The sequence below is a fragment of the Sander vitreus genome, chromosome 21 (assembly GCF_031162955.1).
Source record: "Sander vitreus isolate 19-12246 chromosome 21, sanVit1, whole genome shotgun sequence".
In the NCBI taxonomy this organism is placed as follows: domain Eukaryota; kingdom Metazoa; phylum Chordata; class Actinopteri; order Perciformes; family Percidae; genus Sander; species Sander vitreus.
The window spans coordinates 22418061-22443680 of record NC_135875.1 but is presented as its reverse complement, the minus strand read 5'-3'; the positions used below and the strand labels follow the sequence as shown (position 1 = coordinate 22443680).

Below are 25620 nucleotides of genomic sequence, written 5' to 3'. Positions count from 1 at the left end.
TGATGTGGGAGCTTCAAGAGCTTATTATTTGGTCTAATCTTTCCTGGTTGGAGCGTTTGTACTGATATCAGACTCTGTAGTAGGGACACCGCTTTTCCTTTACTATGCAAAGGTTTGTGCATTTATACACAGTCTGCTGTTTTGCTTTAGAAACACATTTTTACTTATTCAGTTTTAGTTTCAGTCCAACTTCGGATTTAATTATCTTGGATATAGCTATTAATAATGACACTTCCTTTCTCTACATTCCTGTCACACCATAGTTTCCCTGTCTAAAGTATTTGTCACCCCCAAGCTTATTGGTTCCTACTGAAGATATAAATCTTTAAAAACAGGTCCTAATGAGATTATTTGATTAAAAAGTAAGTTCCTAAAACAACTGGTCACTGTAGTTTTTCGCAGTTACTCAAACAGGAGGAACTAGTGCATTTGTTGGGCACTACTTTCATCTGCAGATTAATATACATTTTGTTCTTTAGTGAGTATTTCCAGCAGCAGGACGGTGTGTGTGGGATTGAGTAAAAAACAAAATTACAGTGTGTGTGTGTGTGGTAATGACAAAACATGTCAAAAGTGTGGCTTATTGATGTATTGTTAGTGGTTTTTGAACAACAATGGAGCTTTATGGCACAGGAAATAAGATGTATCAGGCTTTGGAAACACACAGAACACTTCTTAGTACAGTAGAATCAATTGCTAAATATAATATAGAACATCCCTGGACCTATCCTATAGATGGACAAGACAATTGGGTTTCTCCAGCAGAATTCAATTTGTGTTAACCAGGTTTGTTTAAATTACATCTAGACATCATTTTAATGCAGAAAGCGGACAGTAACCAGGTTACTTTGTTGCATTTACACCTACTGAATGGAACTTTAGATTTGTGGTTTCAAACTAACTGTAAACTAATTCCAATACATAGAGAGAAATGTTTACACATATTTTTACTTACTTAAAAAATTCAAGTCAAGTGGAATGTATGGCTAACCACACTTTCCACTTCTTTGTCATACAGAGAGAGGAGAAGGTGTTTTCTTTTAAGGCAGGGCCCTTTTGTGTGTGTGTGTGTGTGTGTGTGTGTGTGTGTGTGCGTGCGTGCACAGACGTATAGTATGTTCAGCTCTTTTTGCACAAGTGAAACCTTGAGCATGTTTTTGTAACCCTAGCAGCAGGATAGCTACTCACACACACACACACACACACACACACACACACACACACACACACACACACACACATGCACAAACATACTGTAGACTGCAGCACATACTGTAGATAGAACAGACATCACAGAGAACACATGGCATGCATTGCTTTGCTTTCTTTTGTAGCATTGTTGCTCTGATGTGTTCTCTATGTTCGTGGAGTCTTTATTGTTTTTAATGTCAGGGCCTTGAGGGATTAAATCCACCCCCCACTGCTCTGTATAATCTGCTGCAGAATTAACTACTTCTCTCATATCTACTCTGTAACATTGCATTCCACAGTTTAAGTTTGCTCATAACATACTGGAGAAATTAGTTTAGTTGCCTGGTCACAGAGAACAGGACTGCAGCTCTACATTGTGCTACTCCGGTGAAAAGCGAATGTCATGCACAAACACACTCGACACAAAGTCTGGTGAACTCTGACCTCTACCAGGCTGCTTCCTCTCTCTGTGCCGCAGTTTTCCTGAGAGTGAGAGTTTCGTTGTGCTTTCACAATACTTGAGAACAACTTGTAAAATGATATGGAAAAGCTTAATTAGGCCTTTTCACTTGTCGTCTGGAAACCTGTTTGGGGTTAAACTGAATTCCATCACTGTTGTCCTGTTGAACTGTAGTTGCCAGTTAATTCACTGCTGGAATCCAACTCCTGTGCTTTAAACTGGTATTAGAATAGATTTTGTGTAGTTTACAAAACATTCCTTTCACTGAAAGCATTTCTTGCATTATGTCTCACTGCCTGAGCTCATTCTGAACAAATGAACATTCTTGTGAACAAACAGGACAAGGAACACCCTACAACATTTTTTTGTATTACTACTTGCCAATGCAATAATCCAGATTTGCCAAAGTGACTTATCATATTAAATGTGTTTTATGTGGTTTAATTAGGAGCTAAAACAATTGTTTGCATTAATCAATAATGAAACAGTTGTTATTTGCAGCCTTCGTGTAATTTATCCACAACTTAAGTCAGTTTATTATTAAGCCACTTCTTGACAGTGAACTACTGCTTAGCTATGGCATCTCAGAGTGGGAGGCCGGCTGCTCAGCCGCAGACAGGAGAGCTCTTCAGCGAGTCATTAACACTGCATCTTGCCTGCACTGAACTATCTTCAGTAGCCTTGACTACTGTAACGGTGTCTTTACAGGTCTCCCTAAAAATCAATCAGACAGCTGCAGCTAATTCAGAACGCTGCTGCTCGAGTCCTCACTAAGACCAAAGAGTGGATCACATCACTCCAGTTCTGAAGTCTCTACACTGGCTTCCAGTGCATCAAAGAATTGATTTCAAAATACTTTTGCTGGTTTATGAATCACTAAACGGTTTAGAGCCAAAATACATTTCTGATCTGCTACTACACTATGAACCACCCAGACCTCTCAGGTCGTCTGGGACAGGCCTGCTTGCTGTCCTCAGAGTCTGAACTGAACAGGGGGAAGCAGCGTTCAGTTTTTATGTCTTACATATCTGGAACAAACTCCCAGAAAACTGCAGGTCTGCTGCAACTCTCAGTTCTTTCAAATTAAAGCTGAAGACCTTTCTTTTTGATGTTGCTTTTCTTTAAATAATTGTTAATTTATAAGTCCTCTGGGAGGCCAGGTTTGGAACCTGTGTTGCAACAGAAAAAGAGTAAGTATAAGTCCTCTGTGAGGCCCGAGTTGGACTCGGTTAACTTGTTAAGTCCTTTGTAAGGCCCAGTTTGGAACTGGTTAAGTCCTGTGGGAGGCCCGAGTTGGACTCGGTTAACTTGTTCTTATACTGCGCTGTAAATTTCATTCTCGTCTTTTATCTGTTTTAAAAAAAATTAATTGTTTTTAACTGCTCTTTAATGTTTTATGTAAAGCACTTTGAATTGCCCTGTTGCTGAAATGTGCTATACAAATAAAGCTGCCTTGCCTTGCACAGAAAATGATCGGCTACCCTTTTCCCTCCCAGGTAGACATCTCCAGTTCCCGCTGCCTCTGCAGAGTCAAACACATTCTAAAGTGTGTTTAAATTTATGGTTCTGCGGAGGCTCCACGCAGAGCTTTTGCCGTAGCCTACCTAAGTGGCCTGAAGTTTATACTTGTACGTTGGTGTGTGCGTCAATCTCTTTAAGAGAATAGCAGGGCCGGCATGTGTGTGTGCGTGGGGAGTGTGCGGTAGAGCGAGTGATTAGCTTCGGAGCGAGTACCGACTCCAGAGTCATAGTGAGATAAACTAAGTGTCCCCCCTGTTCTTTCTGACCATGGTGGGAAACCTGTAGCAGGAAAAGTTAACCCTCTTCTTGATTTCATGTTGGAGAAGGAAAACCAGGAAATAAGTAGGGGGAAATGCAACGCTACCAAGCCACGTGTAGTTACATTTTTCGAGAGATGCACGTCAGGCTACGGCGTAGGGTCCGGCGTAGGGTCCATGTCTCCACGTTCCTAAGTACATAGCTACGGAGAAACATAAGGCGCAGACCACCAGACTTAAGAACAGTTTCTTTCCCTGGTCTACAATCACACTTAACTCCCAACAAGCTTTGAATGACCCTTGTGCAAATTATTGACTGTCTTTCGAGGACAAACATTGTACAAATACAATTGTTCAATGACAATAAATCCTTTCTTTCTTGTCTTGCTTCTAACTGCTCTAAAAATGTGTTTCCTCAATTCCTCTCTCCTTGCATCTGTTTCTTGCATCTCTCCTCGCGTCTTCAGTGGGTTGGACTAAGATGCGAGGAAAAGACGCCAGTAAGAGAAAAATGGATTAAGCGAATTGGGATGACCCCAATAAATAGAAGCCTATCACTTTGTCAGCTTTTGAGATTGAATGTGTGAACAGCCCCTTGTGCAAATCTAACCATACAACTTGGATCTCCAGAAATTCTGATTTCACTTCACTGGCTGCCAGTGAGATACAGGGTAGATTTCAATATTTCTATGAGGCCTTCCCGAAGGCCTTTCATTGATGTTTTATGCTGTTGTTGTGTGTTGTTGTTGTTATTATTGGTATGATATACTGTTACTTGTAGGACTTGCGCTGTTTTTATTGACACATGAAATCCTTTGTGACAATCATTCTAGAAAGATGCTGTATACATATACTTTACTTAATTACTTATTTGTACTTTCTAAACACTGATAAGAGTTCCTCACACAGCTGTTATTCTCTCCATCTCTCCATCTCTCTGTCTATTTCCTATTAAACAACCTCCTAAATTATGATTTCTCCAGTGAAGTGAATACATCCAGCCAGGCTGTGTACTCTAAGCCCCCGCCGTCGACCACAAACCACATCGGAGGAGGAGGAGGTGAAAGCAGCCCAGAGGAAGTAGAGGTGCTGCTGTCCAATCCCAAAGCTGCCTCCCGCCAGCCGTCTTTCCTACGTGCCCTCATCAGAGCCTTTGGCCCGTACTTTCTGATTGGCTCGGCCTACAAGCTCCTGCAGGATGTCATCACCTTCGTCAACCCTCAGCTGCTCAGGTAGAGAGGAAGATAACATTTTACTGTCGTGCTGTCGTTACTACACCATATTTGCATGTTTGGAACACCAACAAGATACCATTGTTCCAATGTTCCCAAATACTATTTTAAGGGTGTCTTTATGGATGTTGTGTCCATGTTTTTGCATGCTGGTTTGCAATGTCTGTCATGCAACTTCTGACCAAATTACGCTGTTGCCTAGTTTATTAAAACCAGTTGATGGAAAACGCTTTTTAAGTAAACGTTAATAATACATTCCCTTAATGTTCTTTTTTTATCAATACACAGTAAAATTTAACATCAGTTGAGAGTGTAAAAAAATGATGTTTTGACCTATCACGAGGCCATGCAGTTGGCATCAGGCTCTGCCATCAAAAATCTATTGGGCCCCATGACAGGCAACACAATTTTCTAGCACTGACCTAACTTACCTTTAAGCTGCCTTTAAATGCACCCAAGCAGATACTCGCGTCTTGACATGGCCTAATATTTACATTTTAATTATGTAACAATGGAGGCTTAACTAGCATGGCTGGCTCAACTGGCTTGACAGGGCAACTTTATCTGAATGCTATTGCTCCTGGTTGTTCTTCTTCATAAATAACATGAAATCAAGGAGAGGGTTAACTTTTGCTGCTACAGATTTCTGACCACTGCTACCGTGGTCAGAAAGCACAGGGGAGACACTTTGTTTCTCCATCTATGGGATAATACTAAAAATAAATTATTTCCATTTTTGCTGGGTATCCCCTGGAACCTCTTCTAGAAACCCTGGGGGTCCCGGACTCCACTTTGAAAACCACTGGTCTAGTGAATGCTTGGCTTATTTTTTAAAGAGGTTTTAGGGGTCAGCAGTTCTGTCTAAGTGCAGAAATGTCTCCTATTTACGCAGGCCTGAGGTATTTCCTTCAGGAACATAGTGCATCGACAACAGCCCTCCATCCTCTCCGGTCTTGTTCCTTTTGATGCAGTTGCTGCCATGACAGCCCATTTTGGTTTTAATCTGTGTTTCTGTAGCATATGTGGTTTTTATGGGTTGGTGTTGCTAACCCTAAGCCCAACCTTCCACCATTTAGCCCAACCCAAAGTCTCACATACCAGCACACTGTCTGAGGCATGTTTACCAGATGTTAGTAGTTGATAAGTAATTCAGTAGAAGAAATGAAAATCTTTATATAAAAGGTTTAGTACTGAATGCACTTTAAATTTATTTTTGTCCAAATAAGATCATTTTACATTACCCTCACTGTTACTGAAATGCCTTGTACACTACACCTCTAAAATAATATTCTTTATCTTTACTCTTATAGGATGCTGATCTTGTTCACAAAACAGAAAAGTGCTCCTGATTGGTGGGGTTACTCGCTGGCCTTCCTCATGTTCTTCACAGCCTTCTTGCAGACTCTCATCCTTCACCAACACTTTCAGTACTGTTTTGTCACCGGCATGAATGTACGCACAGCTGTCATAGGAGCTATCTACAGGAAGGTATGCAGATACGTAGCTAAGATAGTTTTCTGACTGTGGTTTTACCATGCACTTTCAAAGAGACCTTAAAAACCTCACTTCTATCAATAAAGTGAGCAAAATTACATAACACATTTTATTCTACAGATGTTACATTATGCTTCACAGAAAATACATTTATTACAGTGTTTACTACAGTTGTTTCTCTCCCCCCCCCCATCATTGTTCTGCAGGCGTTGGTGATAACTAACGCTGCCAAGCGTTCATCTACAGTGGGAGAGGTAGTCAATTTGATGTCGGTGGACGCACAGAGGTTCATGGACCTCACCACCTTCCTCAACATGTTGTGGTCTGCTCCTCTTCAGATCATGCTGGCACTATATTTTCTCTGGCAGGTACGTGCACAAATTATACGTGGGTTACTGTAGATAGTTACGACTAGACATTTCCCTCCATATTCTGTTTACATGTACACATATTTAATGAACACAGGACTTTTGCTTTAGCTCTGTGTTTGTTTGAATTATTTTTGCAGTGATTTACTGATTGTGGTATTTTACAGAACCTCGGTCCATCTGTGCTGGCTGGGGTGGCTGTCATGATCATGCTGATCCCCTTGAATGCTGTCATTGCCATGAAGACACGAGCCTACCAGGTATGAGCAGTCAAACTAGGATTTTACAGTGATTTCATTATTATCTATTGACCTAGTGAGACTAAGTGGAACAACATTAATGATATAAACATTTAATCCAAGAAAATAGGGTTGCTTATGTTTTTGTTTTTACTCATGTGAAGAAGTTATCCTTTGAAATCATGCTATTAGCCAGTATATCACACCACCCTTGGTCAAACACTGTCGGGTCTAGTGGATACCAAGAGCAGCATGGCTTTTGTTGTGTCATTTTGATTGTGTAAGTTTGAATTAAAAAAAAAGTGTGAAATATGTAATTTTACATTATTCATGGAATTTGCACTTCATTGAAGTTACCTTTGTCCGCTTTTCCCAATTTGTGATGTTTGTGATAAAGAACAGAAGTTTGTCTTCTTGTCCTTGTCTTCATCCTCCTCTTCCTCTCTCCCAGGTGGAGCAGATGCAGTACAAGGACTCTCGTATCAAGCTGATGAACGAGATCCTAAACGGAATCAAAGTCCTAAAGCTATATGCCTGGGAGAACTCCTTCAAAGAAAAGGTCCTTGCCATTCGACAAAAGGAGCTCCAAGTGCTGCGCAAGACAGCCTACCTGGGAGCGCTGTCTACTATGGCCTGGACCAGTGCCCCTTTCCTGGTAGGCCCAGTCCAGATGTCTGGAAGCTGACTTCCTGTCAAGAGACTGCTTTGTGAAACTGTATTGGTCAGAAATTACGCATTTGGTGAACATCATGATCAGCTGTGGCCTTCTTTTTAAATTTGTTTTTGTGAAGTAAAGTTGAATGTGAAACCCAGCAAATCCAAACAGGCTTTACGAGTGTCTCCGAAATCTCATGTTTGGTATTTTGAAGATGGCAACACAAGTATTTGCACTGTTGTTTGCCAATTAGGGCTTGTTAGAGGAACTCTTGTTGCCTCCAGGCAGGCTACATAAACCCATAAATCAGCTTGACAGCTGTAAATACAAACCAGCAAGTGTTTGCGATCATAAATTACAATGGCGGCTCTTTTTAAACTATTTTAGAAACCTCGTGATAAACAGCTAATTTGTTTAGAAACCGAAGTTTCTGTATATTAACAACACTTACATGTTGTAAATATGAGAATGTTACATCCTGGCATCATGGCCATTAAGAATCTCTCAGTGAAGTTTTTATCCCCTAATCTTAATCCAAGTCTTTTTATATTATCTGCCAATAGAAAGTGAGAGTTGGTCTCCATCATCCGCTTATCCGGGGTCGGGTCGCGGGGGTAGCAGCTCCAGCAGGGGACCCCAAACTTCCCTTTCCCGGGCCACATTAACCAGCTCCGACTGGGGGATCCCGAGGCGTTCCCAGGCCAGGTTAGAGATATAATCCCTCCACCTAGTCCTGGGTCTTCCCCGAGGCCTCCTCCCAGCTGGACGTGCCTGGAACACCTCCCTAGGGAGGCGCCCAGGGGGCATCCTTACCAGATGCCCGAACCACCTCAACTGGCTCCTTTCGACGTAAAGGAGCAGCGGCTCTGCTCCGAGCTCCTCACGGATAACTGAGCTTCTCACCCTATCTCTAAGGGAGACGCCAGCTACCCTCCTGAGGAAACCCATTTCGGCAGCTTGTACCCTGGATCTTGTTCTTTTCGGGTCATGACCCAGCCTTCATGACCATAGGTGAGGGTAGGAACAAAAACTGACCGGTAGATTGAGAGCTTTGCCTTCTGGCTCAGCTCTCTTTTCGTCACAACGGTGCGATAAATTGAATGTAATACCGCACCTGCTGTGCCGATTCTCCGACCAATCTCCCGCTCCATTGTCCCCTCACTCGCGAACAAGACCCCAAGGTACTTGAACTCCTTCACTTGGGGTAAGGACTCATTCCCTACCTGGAGAAGGCACTCCATCGGTTTCCTGCTGAGAACCATGGCCTCCGATTTAGAGGTGCTGATCCTCATCCCAGCCGCTTCACACTCGGCTGCGAACCCGATCCAGTGAGTGCTGAAGGTCACAGGCCGATGATGCCATCAGGACCACATCATCTGCAAAAAGCAGCGACGAGATCCCCAGCCCACCGAACTGCAACCCCTCTCCACCCCGACTACGCCTCGATATCCTGTCCATAAATACTACAAACAGGATTGGTGACAAGCGCAGCCCTGGCGGAGGCCAACTCTCACCTGAAACGAGTCCGACTTACTGCCGAGCACCCGGACACAGCTCTCGCTTTGGTCGTACAGAGATTGGATGGCCCTGAGAAGGGACCCCCGTACTCCCGCAGCACCTCCCACAGTATCTCCCGGGGCACCCGGTCATACGCCTTCTCCAGATCCACAAAACACATGTAGACTGGTTGGGCATACTCCCAGGCTCCCTCCAGGATCCTTGCAGAGTAAAGATCTGGTCCGTTGTTCCACGACCAGGACGGAATCCGCATTGTTCCTTTTCAACCTGAGATTCGACTATCGACCGAACCCTCCTTTCCAGCACCTTGGAGTAGACTTTACCGGGGAGGCTGAGAAGTGTGATACCCCTGTAATTGGCACACACCCTCTGGTGCCCCTTTTTAAAAAGGGGAACCACCACCCCGGTCTGCCACTCCTTAGGCACCGTCCCAGACTTCCACGCAATGTTGAAGAGGCGTGTCAACCAAGACAACCCCTCCACACCCAGAGCTTTAAGCATTTCTGGACGGATCTCATCAATTCCTGGGGCTTTGCCACTGTGGAGTTGTTTAACTACCTCAGCAACCTCCACCAGGGAAATTGATGCCAATCCCCCCTCATCCTCCAGCTCTGCCTCTACCATAGAGGGCGTATTAGTCAGATTTAGGAGTTCCTCAAAGTGCTCCTTCCACCGCCCTATTACCTCCTCAGTTGAGGTCAACAGCGTCCCATCCTTACTGTACACAGCTTGGATGGTTCCCCGCTTCCCCGTCCTGAGGTGGCGAACGGTTTTCCAGAAGTACCGACCGAAAGTCCTTCTCCACGTCTTCTCCCACACACGCTGCTTTGCCTCTTTCACGGCAGAGGCTGCAGCCCTTCGGGCCCTTCGGTACCTTGCAACTGCCTCCGGAGTCGTCTGGGATAACATATCCCGGAAAGACTCCTTCTTCAGTCGGACGGCTTCCCTGACCACCGGTGTCCACCACGGTGTTCGTGGGTTACCGCCCCTTGAGGCACCTAAGACCCTAAGACCACAGCTCCTCACCGCAGCTTCAGCAATGGAAACTTTGAACATTGTCCACTCGGGTTCAATGCCCCCAGCCTCTACAGGGATGCACGAAAAGCTCTGCCGGAGGTGTGAGTTGAAAGTCTGTCGGACAGGGGCCTCCTCCAGACGTTCCCAATTTACCCGCACTACCCGTTTGGGCTTACCAGGTCTGTCCAGAGTCTTCCCCCACCCCTGACCCAACTCACCACCAGATGGTGATCGGTTGACAGCTCCGCCCCTCTCTTCACCCGAGTGTCCAAAACATACGGCCTCAGATCAGATGAAACGATTATAAAATCGATCATTGACCTTTGGCCTAGGGTGCTCTGGTACCAAGTACACTTATGAGCATCCCTATGTTCGAACATGGTGTTCGTTATAGACAATCCATGACTAGCACAGAAGTCCAACAACAAACAACCACTCTGGTTTAGATCAGGGAGGCCGCTCCTCCCAATCACGCCTCTCCATGTGTCTCCATCATTACCCACGTGCGCGTTGAAGTCCCCCAGCAGAACTATGGAGTCCCCGACTGGAGCCCCATGCAGGACTCCACTCAAGGTCTCCATTAAGGCCGAATACTCCGAACTCTTGTTCGGTGCATATGCACAAACAACAGTCAGAGTTTTCCCCCCCACAACCCGCAGGCGTAGGGAGGCGACCCTCTCGTCCACCGGGTTAAACTCCAATGTAGCGGCGCTCAGCCGGGGGCTTGTGAGTATCCCCACACCAGCCCGGCGCCTCACACCCTGGGCAACTCCGGAGAAGAAAAGAGTCCAACCCCTATCCAGGAGTATGGTTCCAGAACCAATACTGTGCGTAGAGGTAAGCCCCACCAGATCTAACCGGTAGCGCTCCACCTCCCGCACAAGTTCCGGCTCCTTCCCCCACAGAGAGGTGACATTCCACGTCCCCAGAGCCAGCTTCTGCTGCCCGGGTCTGGTCCGTCGAGGCCCCTGACCTTCACTGCCACCCATGTGGCAGCGCACCCGACCCCAGCGGTTCCTGCCACAGGTGGTGGGCCCATGGGATGTGAGAGTTGGTATTTATTTATGATCATGCTTGGAGAGAAGGGTCAGTGTGGAGCTGTTGTGGGTGGAAGGTTTGGACTTATTGTTGTCATTAGACTCTTCTAAAACTTGCAATCTTATTGAGCGAGTCTTCTAAGTGTGCTCTTGTGTTGAGTATTTAAGTCAGCATTTGAAAGTGTCGGCTTGCCACAGTTGGAGTGCAGACCAAATGCAGAACAGTTAGTGTAAAATTGTAGGTCTCATTGTGCAGTCGTTTGGCTTCAAACGGTTGGATTATGCTGCACCAGTTTGCAGTAACAGCATTTCTGGAACTTCAAGCACCATTTACACAACATGACATGCTGATGGGTAAATAATCTTAAAACTGGCCCCCCTCTCGACCTACTCGCAACACCAGAGACAAATCGTGAATTATTTACTGCAAACTTTGACACGCTCAAGTGCAAATGCCATAGCAACAATACACACCACTTTTCATCAGCTGACCTGTTTACTGACCCTAGTAATAATAATAGATTTGTTCAAATAAAGCAGAGAAATGCATGTGTGTATGCCACAACAACCAACGAAACAATATGTGAGCAGTGTGAGTGAAAAAACAGCTCTTTTTTATTTTGACTGGCATCTACACCAGCTGTTACATTAAGTTTTAGAGTTCACATGACAGCATTTATTTAAGCTATTGGTTGATTCCGTCGTCATATATGTTTTATTTATCAGATAAATACACACTTTACCAGCCAAAAGGCAGTGTATATTAGTGATTATAAACTCTGTAGATTCTATAATGTGGTGAATATCACCAGCTGTTGATAATAAGGTAATTATTATTACTGGTTGACTGGGATAATGTGCAAGTGTGTGTAGCCCCACAACACTGACTGCTGTACATCTCTACAGTAAACTAATTGACCTTGACGTCTAAGCGGCCTGTTTTCCGATGTGTTTTCAGGTTGCCTTGACATCGTTTGCCGTGTATGTGACTGTGGATGAGAATAACACCCTGGATGCGGAGAAGGCCTTTGTGTCACTCTCACTCTTCAACATCCTCAGGTTTCCTCTCAACATGCTTCCCCAAGTCATCAGCAGCATCGTTCAGGTAAGAACTTTTTATTCTTTTTATTTACTTTTTTTCCCTCCCTTTTCTGCATGTTTGTTGAAAGGTTTTATTAAGTGTCTGCGTGTTTATTCTGTGTCGCAGGCCAGCGTCTCACTGAAGCGAATCCAAAATTTCCTGAGTCATGATGAGCTGGACCCAAATTCAGTAGACAGAAAGAACACAGCCGCAGGTAAATATAAACAGCTATAATAGAACAGCTGCATATAAACTAGGGTTGGGCATCAAGAACCGATTCCTACTTGGAATCGTTTCAAAAATTACGATTTCAGTAGAATCGTTTCTTTATTGGAATTGTTTGGAATCGTTTAGAGGATTTGGTTTCAAATCCGATCATCGCTTCCCAATTTAACATGCGCAAGTTTTGGTTTCCGAAGCGGCCAGGCGCTTGTTGTGTTGCAGCCTTGGAGCATAGTAAGCAGCACTCTAGTGTGGCTTTATTTTACATTGAAAAAGTCCTGTAAAACTGCAAACCACCATTGAATCAAAAAAAAACTTTCCTCTTATTTGTGAAAATAAGCATTTCACCTGTTTCAACTCCACCCCTCAAAGAATCGGAATCGAGAATCGATAAGAACCAGAATCGAAAGGAAGAATCGGAATTGGAATCAGAATCGTTAAAATCCAAATGATTTTGATCAACCCTAGTGTAAACGATGGAGAGAGCTAATTTCGGGTTCGGCCACTGTAGGAGGAAGGGCTAGAAAGTAATATTCAGTTGGTTGTCATATACAATTTCACTGCTAAATGGGAGAAATTCTTACACAATGTAGCTTTAAGGTTAAAACAACATGTCGTTGAGAAATACCTTGAGAAAATGTGCAGTCATTATTTGTCATCATTCCATTGTGTGAACTCAATAGTCTCTTTACATAGGCTTTAGGATAATGTCACTGCTTCCCACTTGTATCTTTCACCCAGAGCCTGAAGAGCTTTTAGAAGACTAATACTCAAGTTATACGGAAATACCTTCCAGTCTTTTATCCTTTCTCATTGCATCTTGCTGTCACTAATTCTAAAGATGCTGAAAATATATTTATGACATGTTCTTGCTCAACAGAGTTTTCAGTGACAGTTGTCAATGGGAAATTTGCCTGGGCTAAAGGAGATCCCCCTATTCTGCACAAGTATGTATGTTATGCATGTTATGTGTCTTTTTTGTCATAACTGAGGCTAAACATGTAATTGGTGACTTTGTGTTTGTAGCATTAACATGATGGTGCCTAATGGCTCCCTGCTGGCAGTGGTAGGCCACGTTGGCTGTGGAAAGTCCTCCCTACTCTCTGCGCTGCTCGGTGAAGTGGAAAAACTGGAGGGAGAGGTTTCTATTCGGGTAGGACTTCATTTCATGTTCTGTATAACAAACAAGCAAGTAACAGTTCATTTATCTTCTTTATGTTCTCTATATTCATGCTAGTCATGTGAGAGTACCAGCTCTGTTATGCATTGGCACCATGTGTACGTACATTTACAAAAATGGGGAAAAAAGAAGGAAATCAATCAGTCAGTTGGACTTTGCTTATATAGAGCTGTATGCACAAGTTTTCACACAAGTGGTGTAGAAGGGGCAGTGAAGTGTAGAGTGTTTCACAAGTTATGTAAATATCATTCACAAAACAAGTACTCAGCTACTCATTCACTTTTTTTAGGAATGAAAAAAAATGCACAAAAGGTAAAAGGCAATATGGCAAATCTGTGACAATGAAATAGTATTATAGGGCTAACAGGTTTCCTTGTTCAAACATAAAAGCATTTCACATTTGTAGTCTGTGCAAGATCTTCAAAAGAAAAAAACAAAATTGGTATTAAACTAACAAGTAACCAGTAGCTTTCTACTAGAGGTGACATGATTGCTATATCTAACAGACCTCATTACAAAAGAAAGTCAATAGAGCTAGGTTATGTGCTATGATAATGCTGGATTTGCAGAAAGCATGTGATACAGTAGATCACAGCATTGTATTGATGAAATTAAGAGCAATGGGTTTTAGTGGGCTATCACTAAAGTGGGTCCAGTCATACCTATCCAATTGCATTAAAATGGTTGACGTTAGTGGGGCGCTTTCACACTCAATAATTATTGCATGTGGGGTACCTCAGGGTAGTATCCTGGGGTCTCTAATATGTTTATTATACATACATTCCTTAATAGCAGCTGCCGCATGCAATTGTTTTTATATGCTGGTGATTCTGTTTTATTGGTAGCACATACAAATAAGAAAGTGGTTGAGAATACCTTCAGTAAGGATCTGCAAAATGTCAATACATGGCTGTCAGATGAAAGATTACCCCATACACATAAGTCAACCCATTCTTTTTGGTTCTAAAATCAAATTAGCAACGTCACCAGATGTTATGGTTAAAGTTGAAGAGTTCCATATATCTGCTAAATACAGTGTAAATTATCTAGGCTGCATTTGAGACAGGTTTTTATTCGGTGAAACTATGGTTTTAAAAGCCCTCACCAAGGTAAATCAAATAATAAGGTTCCTAGAGAAGCCACCTTTCTGGACAGACCAGTTCTTTACACATTAGCTGGAGTTCTAATCCAAATTTAATTTTGGTTATGCTGCCATCTCCTGGTATACCTGATTATCACAACGCTTTGAAAGCAAACTTCAATAGGCTCAAAATAAATTGATAAGGGTTATATTAAAAGTTCACCCACGTACACATCTCGATCCTGTTCATTTCGAAAATCGGAAGTCGAAGAATCACTTATATGAAAAGCTGAGAGGTCTCACTCTGTAGCTAAAACAGAGACCTGAACACAGGGTGAAAAGAGGAGCTGCAGCAATGTGCAGTACAACAAAAATATGGTGTTTTTTGAAAATTAAACCATGTAAATCTATTCTGGTACAACCTCAAAATACAATTATGAACCTGAAAATCAGCATAATATGACCACTTTAATTATTAGAGAGAGAAAATCATAGCCACTAGGTAGCTTAACAGATTTTATTCCTTTCCAATTTAATATTTTAATAGGCAAAAACACATTTTTCTAAATAAAGAAAGTGTGTCCTGAATTCACACTATGAATAAGCCAACCCTGAGTATTCTCAATAAACATCTAACTCACTTGAGACCAAGTCACTGTATTCTGTGAACAAAACTTTAAAGTACAATAGTAGGCCTTAAATGGCCAAACCCAAAAGTATTGAAAAAGGTAAAATGTGAAAATGGAGCCAGAACAAACTGGACTGAACAGACACTGGCTTTTGCAGTCTTCTGAACTGTAAGTACAGTAACTGCCAAGTACTTTAGGGTTAGGCCTAACCCTTGGCCTTCCCGGGCTTTGGAAGCAGACAAATGCCATCCAGAGTAGCAATATCTTTAGATAATGAACTTCTGAGGTGTTTAGGGCCCAGTACAATTTGATAGGCTCGATACTACTCACATGTCTGCATGCTAAACACATGGGAGTGGTATTGATCGTCTTATCTTACTCACAGCAAGAACGTGATTAAGTGTATTTCCAAATATGTTTGAACTGATGAATTGAAAGAAATGGCAATACAATTTGTCTACAGTTTACATACTGTATAACATTATACCTATAACATTCACAACTTTTTACGCAGTAATTCAAAGAGGTGGCAATTAATAGACTAATTTAACACTATATCTCTATAGACATAATCTGTGGAATATGTCTATGGTCTAGGAGGACTGATTTGGTAGGATATAGAGGTAGCTATATTCTGGGGAAAAAAACCCGCATGTTAAGGGTTGCTTATTGCCAGTTTGTCGGCCTCTCCTTTCCTCTATTAGGGATCAGTGGCATACGTACCTCAGCAGGCCTGGATACAGAATGCCACGCTGCGGGACAACATCCTGTTTGGGAAACCCTACAATGAGCAGAAGTACCAGTGCGTTCTGGAAGCCTGTGCCTTAACTCCTGACCTGGAAGTGCTGCCTGGAGGTGATATGACTGAGATAGGCGAGAAGGTACAAAGAAGAGAAACACTTTCATTTTCCGTTCTCCTACTAAGTAACACACTTTTGTTTCTGTTTTTGAAGAGCCCACCCCCCGGTCACACAGTGATTAAAAGCGTTTCTGCTGATGTGTCTTAATCGTGCAGGGCATCAACCTCTCTGGTGGGCAGAGACAGAGGGTGAGTCTGGCCCGAGCTCTGTACAGCGACACCGATGTCTACCTCCTGGACGATCCGCTGTCAGCTGTGGACGCCCACGTAGCCAAACACATCTTTGACAACCTCATCGGTCCAGAGGGGGTGCTGAAGGGCAAGGTGAGGAGAGTCTAAATCCAGGTTTTCATCTTTTCATTAAGAAATGTACTTACATCAGTTTGTGATATAAAAAGCCCCTTTACACAACACTGCAGAGGTAAATGAACTACAATATACTGTATGGTTAGTCAATATATGACACAGCTCAAAGCACCACTGTGCTTAAGTACAGCCTCACAGAACTGCTAGCATGTCTGATGACTCTTGTTTCAATAGAGGAAGTTATCTTCCTTCTTTTTATCAAAGAGTAAATTGTATCTTTTATCAGTTTATTACTCTATTTTGTTTTATTATGACACCAGTTTCTGATAAGAGCTAGTTGAGTTCCTCTCTTGCTGGATTCTGCCAGGAAAGTGCACATATTACATTCCTGATGATGTCATTGAAGTTGTGCTTGTAATAAAAGGTGTGCCTATGTTTGTCTGTAATGTTGTTATGTGTGTAGTTTATTAGATAACAAGGTTTCTTTTGTTGTTTGACTCCAGACACGTATTCTAGTGACACATGGCATCAGCTTCCTGCCTCAGGTGGATAACATAATGGTGATGGTGGAGGGCAGGGTGTCAGAGATGGGCTCCTACCAGGAGCTGCTCAAACAGAACGGAGCCTTCGCAGAGTTTCTAAGGAACTATGCCCTGGAGGACATTGTTGAAGAAGAAGAGGCCACTGGTAGAGCATCACTTCCTTCATTCTTATTTCACCTGATATCTCATATTTTATGGTTGAGCTTCTTTAAAAAAAAAAACGTACTGCTAACATTGCTTTCACAGAAGAGTTAATCCAAGATGGGGAATTGTTCCCTGACGATGCCCTTAGCAACCACACAGACATGGTGGACAATGAGCCGGTGATTAATGAAACCAAGAGAGATTTCATAAGGTAGAGGAAATATTTCTTTCTCATTACCTACAAGGCTAGATATTGGTTTTATATATTCTGCCCTTTTCTCATAAATAAGTTTAATGAATAACATTTAGACAGGGGAGCCATTTCACTAAACTGCAACTGACTGGATATTATTATTTGGTCATACAACACATACTGGAGACATATTCTTAAATGCTCTTCTGATGGAATTTTTTTATATATGGCATCTTCCAAATAAGTGCCATACATGGATATTATCCTTTCTCCCTCCTTTACAGGCAGATCAGCATCATTTCAGCAGACGGGGAGAACCTCAGATCCCGCTCAGTGAGGAGACACGGCTGCAGCCAGAGGAAACACTCCGAGCAACAAGAGAAGAAGAAACCACAGGAAATGCAGAAACTCATCCAGACAGAGACCATGGAAACAGGCAGGGTCAGTCTTTTCTCATGAAAATGTCCTGTCCCATTGTCCATTTCTATTTTCAGATATACAGATAGACATTTTACCTTTTTCTATTCTGTGGCTGCTAGTTTTTAATCTTTTAGGGCAAGTTTAATTTGAACAGAGATGGAATCTGAAACTAACAGCTGGGTCTAACTGAAATGTGACTCTTTAGGAATAAGCTTTTTTAAGTAAATATTAATATCCTTATCAATTATTTCAGGAGGCATTGCACCTAATAAGATCGATAAAATAAAACCTACGCCTATAGACATATTACCAATACTTACTTACATAATCTTTCCCATCTAAACATTTCAGCATCATGCTGCAGACAAATCAAATCACTTTTTCCTGAGTGCACTGTTTCTGATAATAATCACAAGTGATACACTGGGTCTGATGTAATCAAAATTATATTTTTTACACCAATATTACCTCACAAAGTATAGACTGTACCAAATCTGTAATTCCTTTTCATTATATTCTCAAATTCTCTCAATCTCAATAACATTGCAATATTACACTATTACCATTAATAATTAAAATAGTTATTGTTGCGCCTGATGTCGATGCAGATTTATTTCTTGATCTTTTAGAGTTATCACTGCACTGATATAGATAGATCGATCTCTCTCTCTCTCTCTCTCTCTCTCTCTCTCTCTATATATATATATATATATAGATATAGATAGAGAGATAGATATATATAGATAGATAGATACACATATACACATACATACATTGCGTGACACCATGTTGTGTATTAACACCATTAGGGTCATATTATAGTTTGTCGTGTTTTATTGGTATATTGTATATTGACAATAAAGTTTATCTTAATCTTAATTATATACATAATAACACATATTGTCATTTTTGTACCTTTGTCATTGAGGTGACCTCGACTGAACTCTGTCACTCCTAACAGGTGAAAACAAAGGTGTACCTGGAATATGCCAAGGCGGTGGGAATTCTGCTGTCAGTGCTCATCTGTTTCCTGTACGGCTGCCAGAGCGCAGCGGCCATCGGAGCAAACATCTGGCTCAGCCAGTGGACCAATGACGCCTCAACAAATATGACTAAGGAGAATGTTCATATGAGGGTGGGGGTGTACGCAGCACTCGGCATTGCACAAGGTAAGAAACACAGACAGGCAAATTCCAGAGAATGGATTTGGCCACTGATTGCACCATAAATTGTGCATCACTCGCAACCGTTATCTGCCCCGTCTTGAGGTCCGAGTCACAGAAGGTATTGTGCTATTGATTACAGCACAAACAGCCCCATAAAGTTTTGCAGCCCTTTTGCCCTTTTTCTGCATTTTATTGCAATTATTTATGTAGCAAAGTATACTTGTTGCCTTTTGCGCCAACAACACATAAGGCAAAACAACGGCAGAGAGAAAGAAATGAACATTTTCAGTTTGTCAGTGCTGTTGGTGTTTTTAAACTCACACCTTCGGACTGTAAAAGATGGCATGATTTAAAGTGGAGGATAAAAGAAAAATATCATTCAATGCCACCTCTGACATCCCTTATAAATGTGCTTCAGTTACCACAGACTCTCAAAAGACTCTTATAATTTTACTTTAATTGCATGTGGCTTTAGCTTGGCTTTGTGAATTGGACTGTTTAAGCAATGAGGCTCATTAGCAAAGAAAGGGGCCAATTTTGCACCAAATGTATGCATATTACCTCATTTAAATATGTGCAAATGAAAGGAGTGCCATATCATATCATTCACAGTAATACTGGTTTGATTTTGAATATGCTAAAAAATCATATGGTGATAATGATAATATTCTGGCTTGTTGACACAATGACGTCATACCATCACGCATAGCAACAACAAGCATGGCTGAAAGCAACTATTGCTAACAGCTCAGACAGTCTGTCTGTCAATGATAAATAAATAAAAAAATAATAAATGTCGCCTTCAAACTGTACTTCAGAGAAAAATTGAATTTCAATTGTGTGAATAATAATTTAAAACTAAAGTACATTTCTAAAGACTAATCTAATCTAAAAATGACAGCAGAAAAACTGATAGCAGTCCACCTCAGCGTTATATTTAGACAATATCAGGACATTCTGATGTGGAATTTCAAAATAATAGCTCTCTAAAATTTCATACACAAGCTGTGTTCCCTCTAAGTTCAGATTAGTTAACTAGAGTGATTACACTGGTATGACCATACGGGTTAAATAAAACACTTGTAGAGAGATAGATCGATATATCTCGTGACATGGTCTAAAAATATTGAGATATCATTTATAAGCCAAATCGCTCAGCCCTAGTGCAAATAGCAGATGAGCGTGGCAGCGCATTTAGGGGGGCTTTTCACCCTTTATGGGTGCTTTGAGAATTACACAGATTCTTTTTGTCGCAAAAAGCCATTCACCAAAAATCCTTTGGTGAATTTGCCAGTGAGTGTCATAATAAGCAATGCATGAAGCATGTCATTTTAATGCCAAGCCCTATTCATGTTAATGCATTTATTGTTGACTGACTTTTGCAAAGAGGTGTAATGTTTTACAGTATGTACTGCCACATCATGGTGCTAACATTATTTTTGAACATATACTTTAACTCCATTGTGCCAAAATGCCAGCCTTTGTTGAAATGAACTAAATGTATTTGCCTTGCAGCCAGTTGAAATGTTTTTCTACAATAAGCCCACTGAAGAGATGCTTTGGGCAAGAGGAACATTCAAATGACTGTGATTGTGTAGCATAAAGGTTTACTGTTGTTCCTTTTACAGTAAACTTCTAACGGACAGACGCTGACTGTGTCTACTAGTAATTCCATTACCTTCTCATTCCACAATAAAACCTTCCTCTCCAATATCTTTTTCCTCCACTCCTACTCCTCTGATTCAACCTCATTCCAGGTATCCTGGTCATGATGTCTTCCTTCACACTAGCCATGGGGAACATCGGTGCAGCCAGGAAGCTGCACCATGATTTGCTCACCAACAAATTTCACACGCCCCAGTCTTTCTTTGATACCACGCCTATAGGACGCATCATCAACCGCTTCTCCAAGGACATCTACGTTATAGACGAGGCTCTTCCAGCCACTGTGCTCATGTTCCTGGCCACCTTCTTTGTTTCTCTCTCCACCATGATAGTTATCATTGCCAGCACACCCATCTTTGCCGTTGTCATCGCACCCCTGGCTTTCATATACATCTTTGTACAGGTACTCATGGAAAATGTTGCTCATGTGTCAGATGATCCTCTCTCTCCCTTTTTTCCTCGCAAATGTCCTCTGCCTAGGATGGCATGCCGCATGCATGTTGGAGCAGCAGCTTTATTAACCTTCCAGTTTTAGCATTTGTTTCTCCAAAGCCTGTGATGTTGTCCCTGATGAACCTGCTTCCACACCCTTTCACACACTCAAAAAGACATGCACACTGTCAGGTGGAGCAATGCAGCCTGCCCCAAATATGCACACAATACACTGAAGTTGACTTTATGTAAAACCTGATCTAAGATTATTATTTATTATAGGAGCCAAAGGTAACATTACTCAGTCTTTTAGTGATCTATTACCTCCTTCTAGTGGTGGATTAGTGTTAATACAACTGGATCAACAATGTCTTTATTGTAGGCCAGTGTGTCTGGATTTGTTTTAGAGACTTTTGCTGTCATGGAAAAATGTAGCAGATCTGAACTGAGTTCTTAGGTGGTATAGTAAAAGAGTAGTTGGCTGGTTAGATAAAGGGTAGAGTGTGTGTGTGTGTGTGTGTGTGTGTGTGTGTGTGTGTGTGTGTGTGTGTGTGTGCGTGTGAGAGAGAGAGAGCATGTAACAGAGTATCAGTGAATGTTAAAACATTCTGAGAATTCCTCACATTTTTGTAATACTTTTATATTTATGATTATAATTTATGAATATTTGTTGATGGGACCAATCCACATCAAATACAATTTCTTCAATGCCATTATAAAATTCTTGTTTCTGCAGTTAAATTCATTCAGTTGGCAAGAGGTAAACTCAGTTTTTACTGATATGGCAATCCCTGGCCTCACGTCAAGGGCCATTCACATTGTACGCGCAAACGGCAGCGCTGCGCTATGAAAACCATTATTAAATTTATATTAGATTTTTTTATTATATGAAAACCATTATTAAAGCGCAGCGCAAGCGGAATTTTGCAGCTGGCCGCTCTTGCGCGTGCCGGGGTCAAAGTTCAACATGGTTCAACTTTGACCACGGCACGCGCAAGAGCGGCCGCAGTGCGCTGTGACGTGCATTCAAGTGTCTGAAAAAAAAACCAACAAAAACAGAATACACGTGGATCCACAAACGGAACATGGACGAGAGGTTGATTTTGGCCGTCAGCGATCTCCCAGAGCTGTATAGGCTACGACACAAGTTTGAGGTCGTACAGAGACCTCGGACGCAAAACTATGCTGTGGAAGCATATTTCACCATAATAGGCATGCCAGCTGTGTAGATTATTGTAGCCTCTTAATTTCAATCATTCAGGTTTGTTTTAACTTTGTGAAATCAACATATATGTTGCCACTGAAATACAATCCTATGTTACATTTTTTACTTTGGTGCATTTGTCAAATCATAATTGCATTTGCGCAACAGTGAGTGCATTTCTTAAAACAATTGGTGTAAACTGCACCGCATAGTGACTGACCTGAAAAATGGTGCATCTTGCTGGAAATCTTTTGTTTGTGTCCAAAGCAAGTATTTATACCAATGAATCAAACTGACAAGTCCTTATGCCATTGTTTATACCAAGACAGTGAAACTGCTTTGTGTTGCTGTCCATATTTAACAGTTCACTCTGGAAGTATAGTCTAATGAACAATGCACATGAAAGGGAGCACTATTCCCTATGTGACAAAGTTACACATTATTGTCATCTCTGATCTGAGAAATGCGCCAAAGCAACTGAGAAGAACTGTAGCCTACTGTTGTGAGCTGCAAAAACCAAATACCAAGTTGATTATACAGCTCCACACAGGTATTTGTAGGATATATTTGTATTTTTTATTTAAAAAAATTATAATTTATACTCTTTATTGATCCCCAATATGGAAATTACAATTTACACTCGGTTGTTATTACACAATAATAATATTGTATTTGTATGTTTATATGATGTAAAATATGTTTGGACTGATTGACACAAGTCATGTTCATTTTCATTGAAGTTCACATATAGGTATATAGGTAGGTATATGGCCTTTACACAGAATAACTACCCATTTCCAAATGTGTAAGCTCCAGTTTTGGAGGAATTAATTGCACATATGCATTAAACACAGTGTTTTCCAGAGAATGAATGATGCATGTATGAATGTAGGCTCATATCTTAGCTTTATTATACCCAACTGCAATGACTGCAGACCTCTTACTTAAGTATATAAACATGCAATGACACATAGTGTTGAAATGCAACATTTTATTTAGAAATGAAAATAATCCACACGTCTTCATCTATTTAGAGGAAGAGTGGAAGAAAAGGTGGAAGAACCTAAGGGACAGGTACATAAAGGAGAGGAGACAAAAAAGTGGCGCAGAGGCAGACTCGGAAGTACTTTTCCATACTGTTTTGTCTGGAGCCACACGTCAGGGAGAGACAAATAGCCAGACGCTCCGTTGTAGAAATGGGCTTTCGGAATGTTGTTCGCATCCGGGAAATCGTAGGCCCGACTCTCGTCAGCTGACTGTTAAATTGCTCCCTGTTGAGCCGAAAGTACTCCTGGAACCGGTCACAGTAAATGCAGAGCTCCTTCACCAGCCGGAATTCCCCCAACTGCTCTCTGGACCTGAGGGTCTCGTGCACCCACACCCTTCTTCCTGCTGCCTTCCTCTGTCTTCTCCTCACAACCAGGGCAAGTGCCAAGGCTTTCTTTTGTTTCAAAGACAGAAATATCGTCTCCACCAAATCACTATCCACAATGTCGCATGTACTGCACATCTGATGTAAACACTGGACGCAGACGTGACGTGCATTCAAATATTGGCGCATGTATCACGTGAATTTGCGCTGAGCCCGGCGGCGAGCACAACAAATATAGTTGGGAATAGGACAACCTAGCGGCGAGCGCAGCGCATGCCCCGTACAATGTGAATGGCCCTTCACCTTACATAATAATGATTGTAATAAGTTTCATGCAGTGAGGTATACAGATTTTAAGAGTACCGGTGTTCAGTTAGTACTTAGAATCGACAGATCACCTGAGTTGCTTTATTGGAATTCGTATTAGAACAATATTAATTGGGGCAAATACATTATATGAAGGTAACGCAGTAGCCTGTATCAGTCATTCCCAATCAACACTACTCTCATCAACTTTAAAAGCAGTGTACCAAGTTCGAGGTACAGGTTGCCAAAGTGCAAATATATGGCACTCACTGAAGGATGATGACAAATTCACACTTCTGGAGATATTACAATTTCTGTGGGTGGTCACGTGAAGTCACCAGTGATGGTACAAGTTTATTTTCTGATACCAAAGTTGTGTTGTACCACTTGATTTGTACTGACACCCCCCTCTACTTTTAGGGACCTGTGCTGGCTCACAAGAAGTGATGCGTCTTGTGTTTTCTGTTTGTCTAGAGCACACATTTTCATCAGATGTGAACCAGGTCCAGGTCCTAATCCATTTAACGCAGGTGTTGTTGTGTTGTCCCCCTTCTCGCAGGTGTGCTATTGTTGGTTAACTGTGTGTTGTGCCGGGCCTACTGTATGCTGCGGGCAGCCAAGCTCACACACCGCAACATGCTTGAGGGGGTCCTGCGAGCTCCGCAGGCCTTCTTCGAGAGCACCCCCACTGGGCGGTTACTAAACCGCTTCAGCAAAGACGTGGATGCTATAGACTCCCACATCCCAGACAATATTGACATATGGATGCGCACTTTCTGGTACACACTGAATGTGCTGCTCATATGCTCTGCCCTCACCCCAATGTTCCTCATAGTCATAGCTCCGTTAATGGTGTTCTATTGGTGGGTTCAGGTAAATAGGAAACAAGTCTGCTAACTCATTAATACAACATGCATGTCTGAGAGTGTGTGTGCTGGTAGACTGTTGCATGTGGTTGAAGTGGTCACTGCTGTTCTAGTGCTGTAGGTGCAGTGTAGTTTGGTCTCTAGTTTAGTCCAGTAGTCACAGCTGGCTCAGCTCGGCTAGTGACCACTAAGACTTGAAGCTCTTGTCAGCAGCACCACCTGGTTCAGTTGGTTCCACCAATAATAAGTGATACTATGATTGAGATTTTTGGGCTAAGTGAAATTCTAATTCACAGAGGCAGGGCAACTCTGGAGGCAGACATAATTTCACTAGTTATACTGTATGTTTAGATTCATCTTATTCATACAGTGTCTATTCAGAACTAAGCTCAACTGTTATTTTGCTACTCAACTTTCTACTTCCTGCAAGAAGCTACTTACAATAAGATACAATATTTAGTTGAGCTTGTTTTGTCGTCTATTTAGTCTTTTTCTCACCATACCTGCTGATCTTCAAAGATCAGGACCTTTTTTGCCACTCAGGCTTGCCAGATAGGTACAGTACAGTAACTGTTTCCCACAGTGGTTTGATGAGGTTATTCCTGCCACAGGAGCAGCTCTGTCCATCAGGGACTGTGGTGTCAGAGCCGGTTGAACTGTGGTACCTGAAGAACAGCAGTTAATGGTGGTGTGCATAGTTTTCATTAAACATAGTATTTTATTTATTTCTTGTAATCAGTAAGGCAAATTCAAAATAATCCAACATTACTTTTTGCAAAATACGTGTTGGTGGTTTGCATAATTTAGAATTATCAATATGATTAGAATATTTGATTCTCACTAGCTTAAAGACACATAGGCTTGTGGTTCATGTTTGTGTTCATATTGTATTGTGTTGAGATTAAGGGGCTTGTGAGTGTAGGTGGTCACATAAAATGTTTAAATAGTATCATCAGCCTGTGA

General features: G+C 41.9%; 1 protein-coding gene across 2 annotated transcripts in view; it reads left to right on the top strand.

The window, feature by feature from the left end:
- The window catches only part of abcc3 (ATP-binding cassette, sub-family C (CFTR/MRP), member 3), a 68023-nt gene that overhangs the window by 32012 nt on the left and 10391 nt on the right, over positions 1–25620 (top strand). The window contains exons 8-23 of one of the 2 annotated variants that reach the window (XM_078280054.1): positions 4413–4661; positions 5972–6149; positions 6362–6523; positions 6691–6783; positions 7214–7417; positions 11948–12094; positions 12197–12284; positions 13173–13239; positions 13319–13445; positions 15887–16063; positions 16198–16365; positions 16851–17034; positions 17136–17244; positions 17511–17667; positions 18608–18815; positions 24351–24664. In XM_078280054.1, coding sequence (XP_078136180.1) covers positions 4413–4661; positions 5972–6149; positions 6362–6523; positions 6691–6783; positions 7214–7417; positions 11948–12094; positions 12197–12284; positions 13173–13239; positions 13319–13445; positions 15887–16063; positions 16198–16365; positions 16851–17034; positions 17136–17244; positions 17511–17667; positions 18608–18815; positions 24351–24664 — 2632 coding nt within the window. Of the gene's footprint in view, positions 1–4412; positions 4662–5971; positions 6150–6361; positions 6524–6690; positions 6784–7213; positions 7418–11947; positions 12095–12196; positions 12285–13172; positions 13240–13318; positions 13446–15886; positions 16064–16197; positions 16366–16850; positions 17035–17135; positions 17245–17510; positions 17668–18607; positions 18816–20569; positions 20881–24350; positions 24665–25620 lie in introns of both variants that reach the window. The other variant, XM_078280056.1, reaches the window with a different exon arrangement.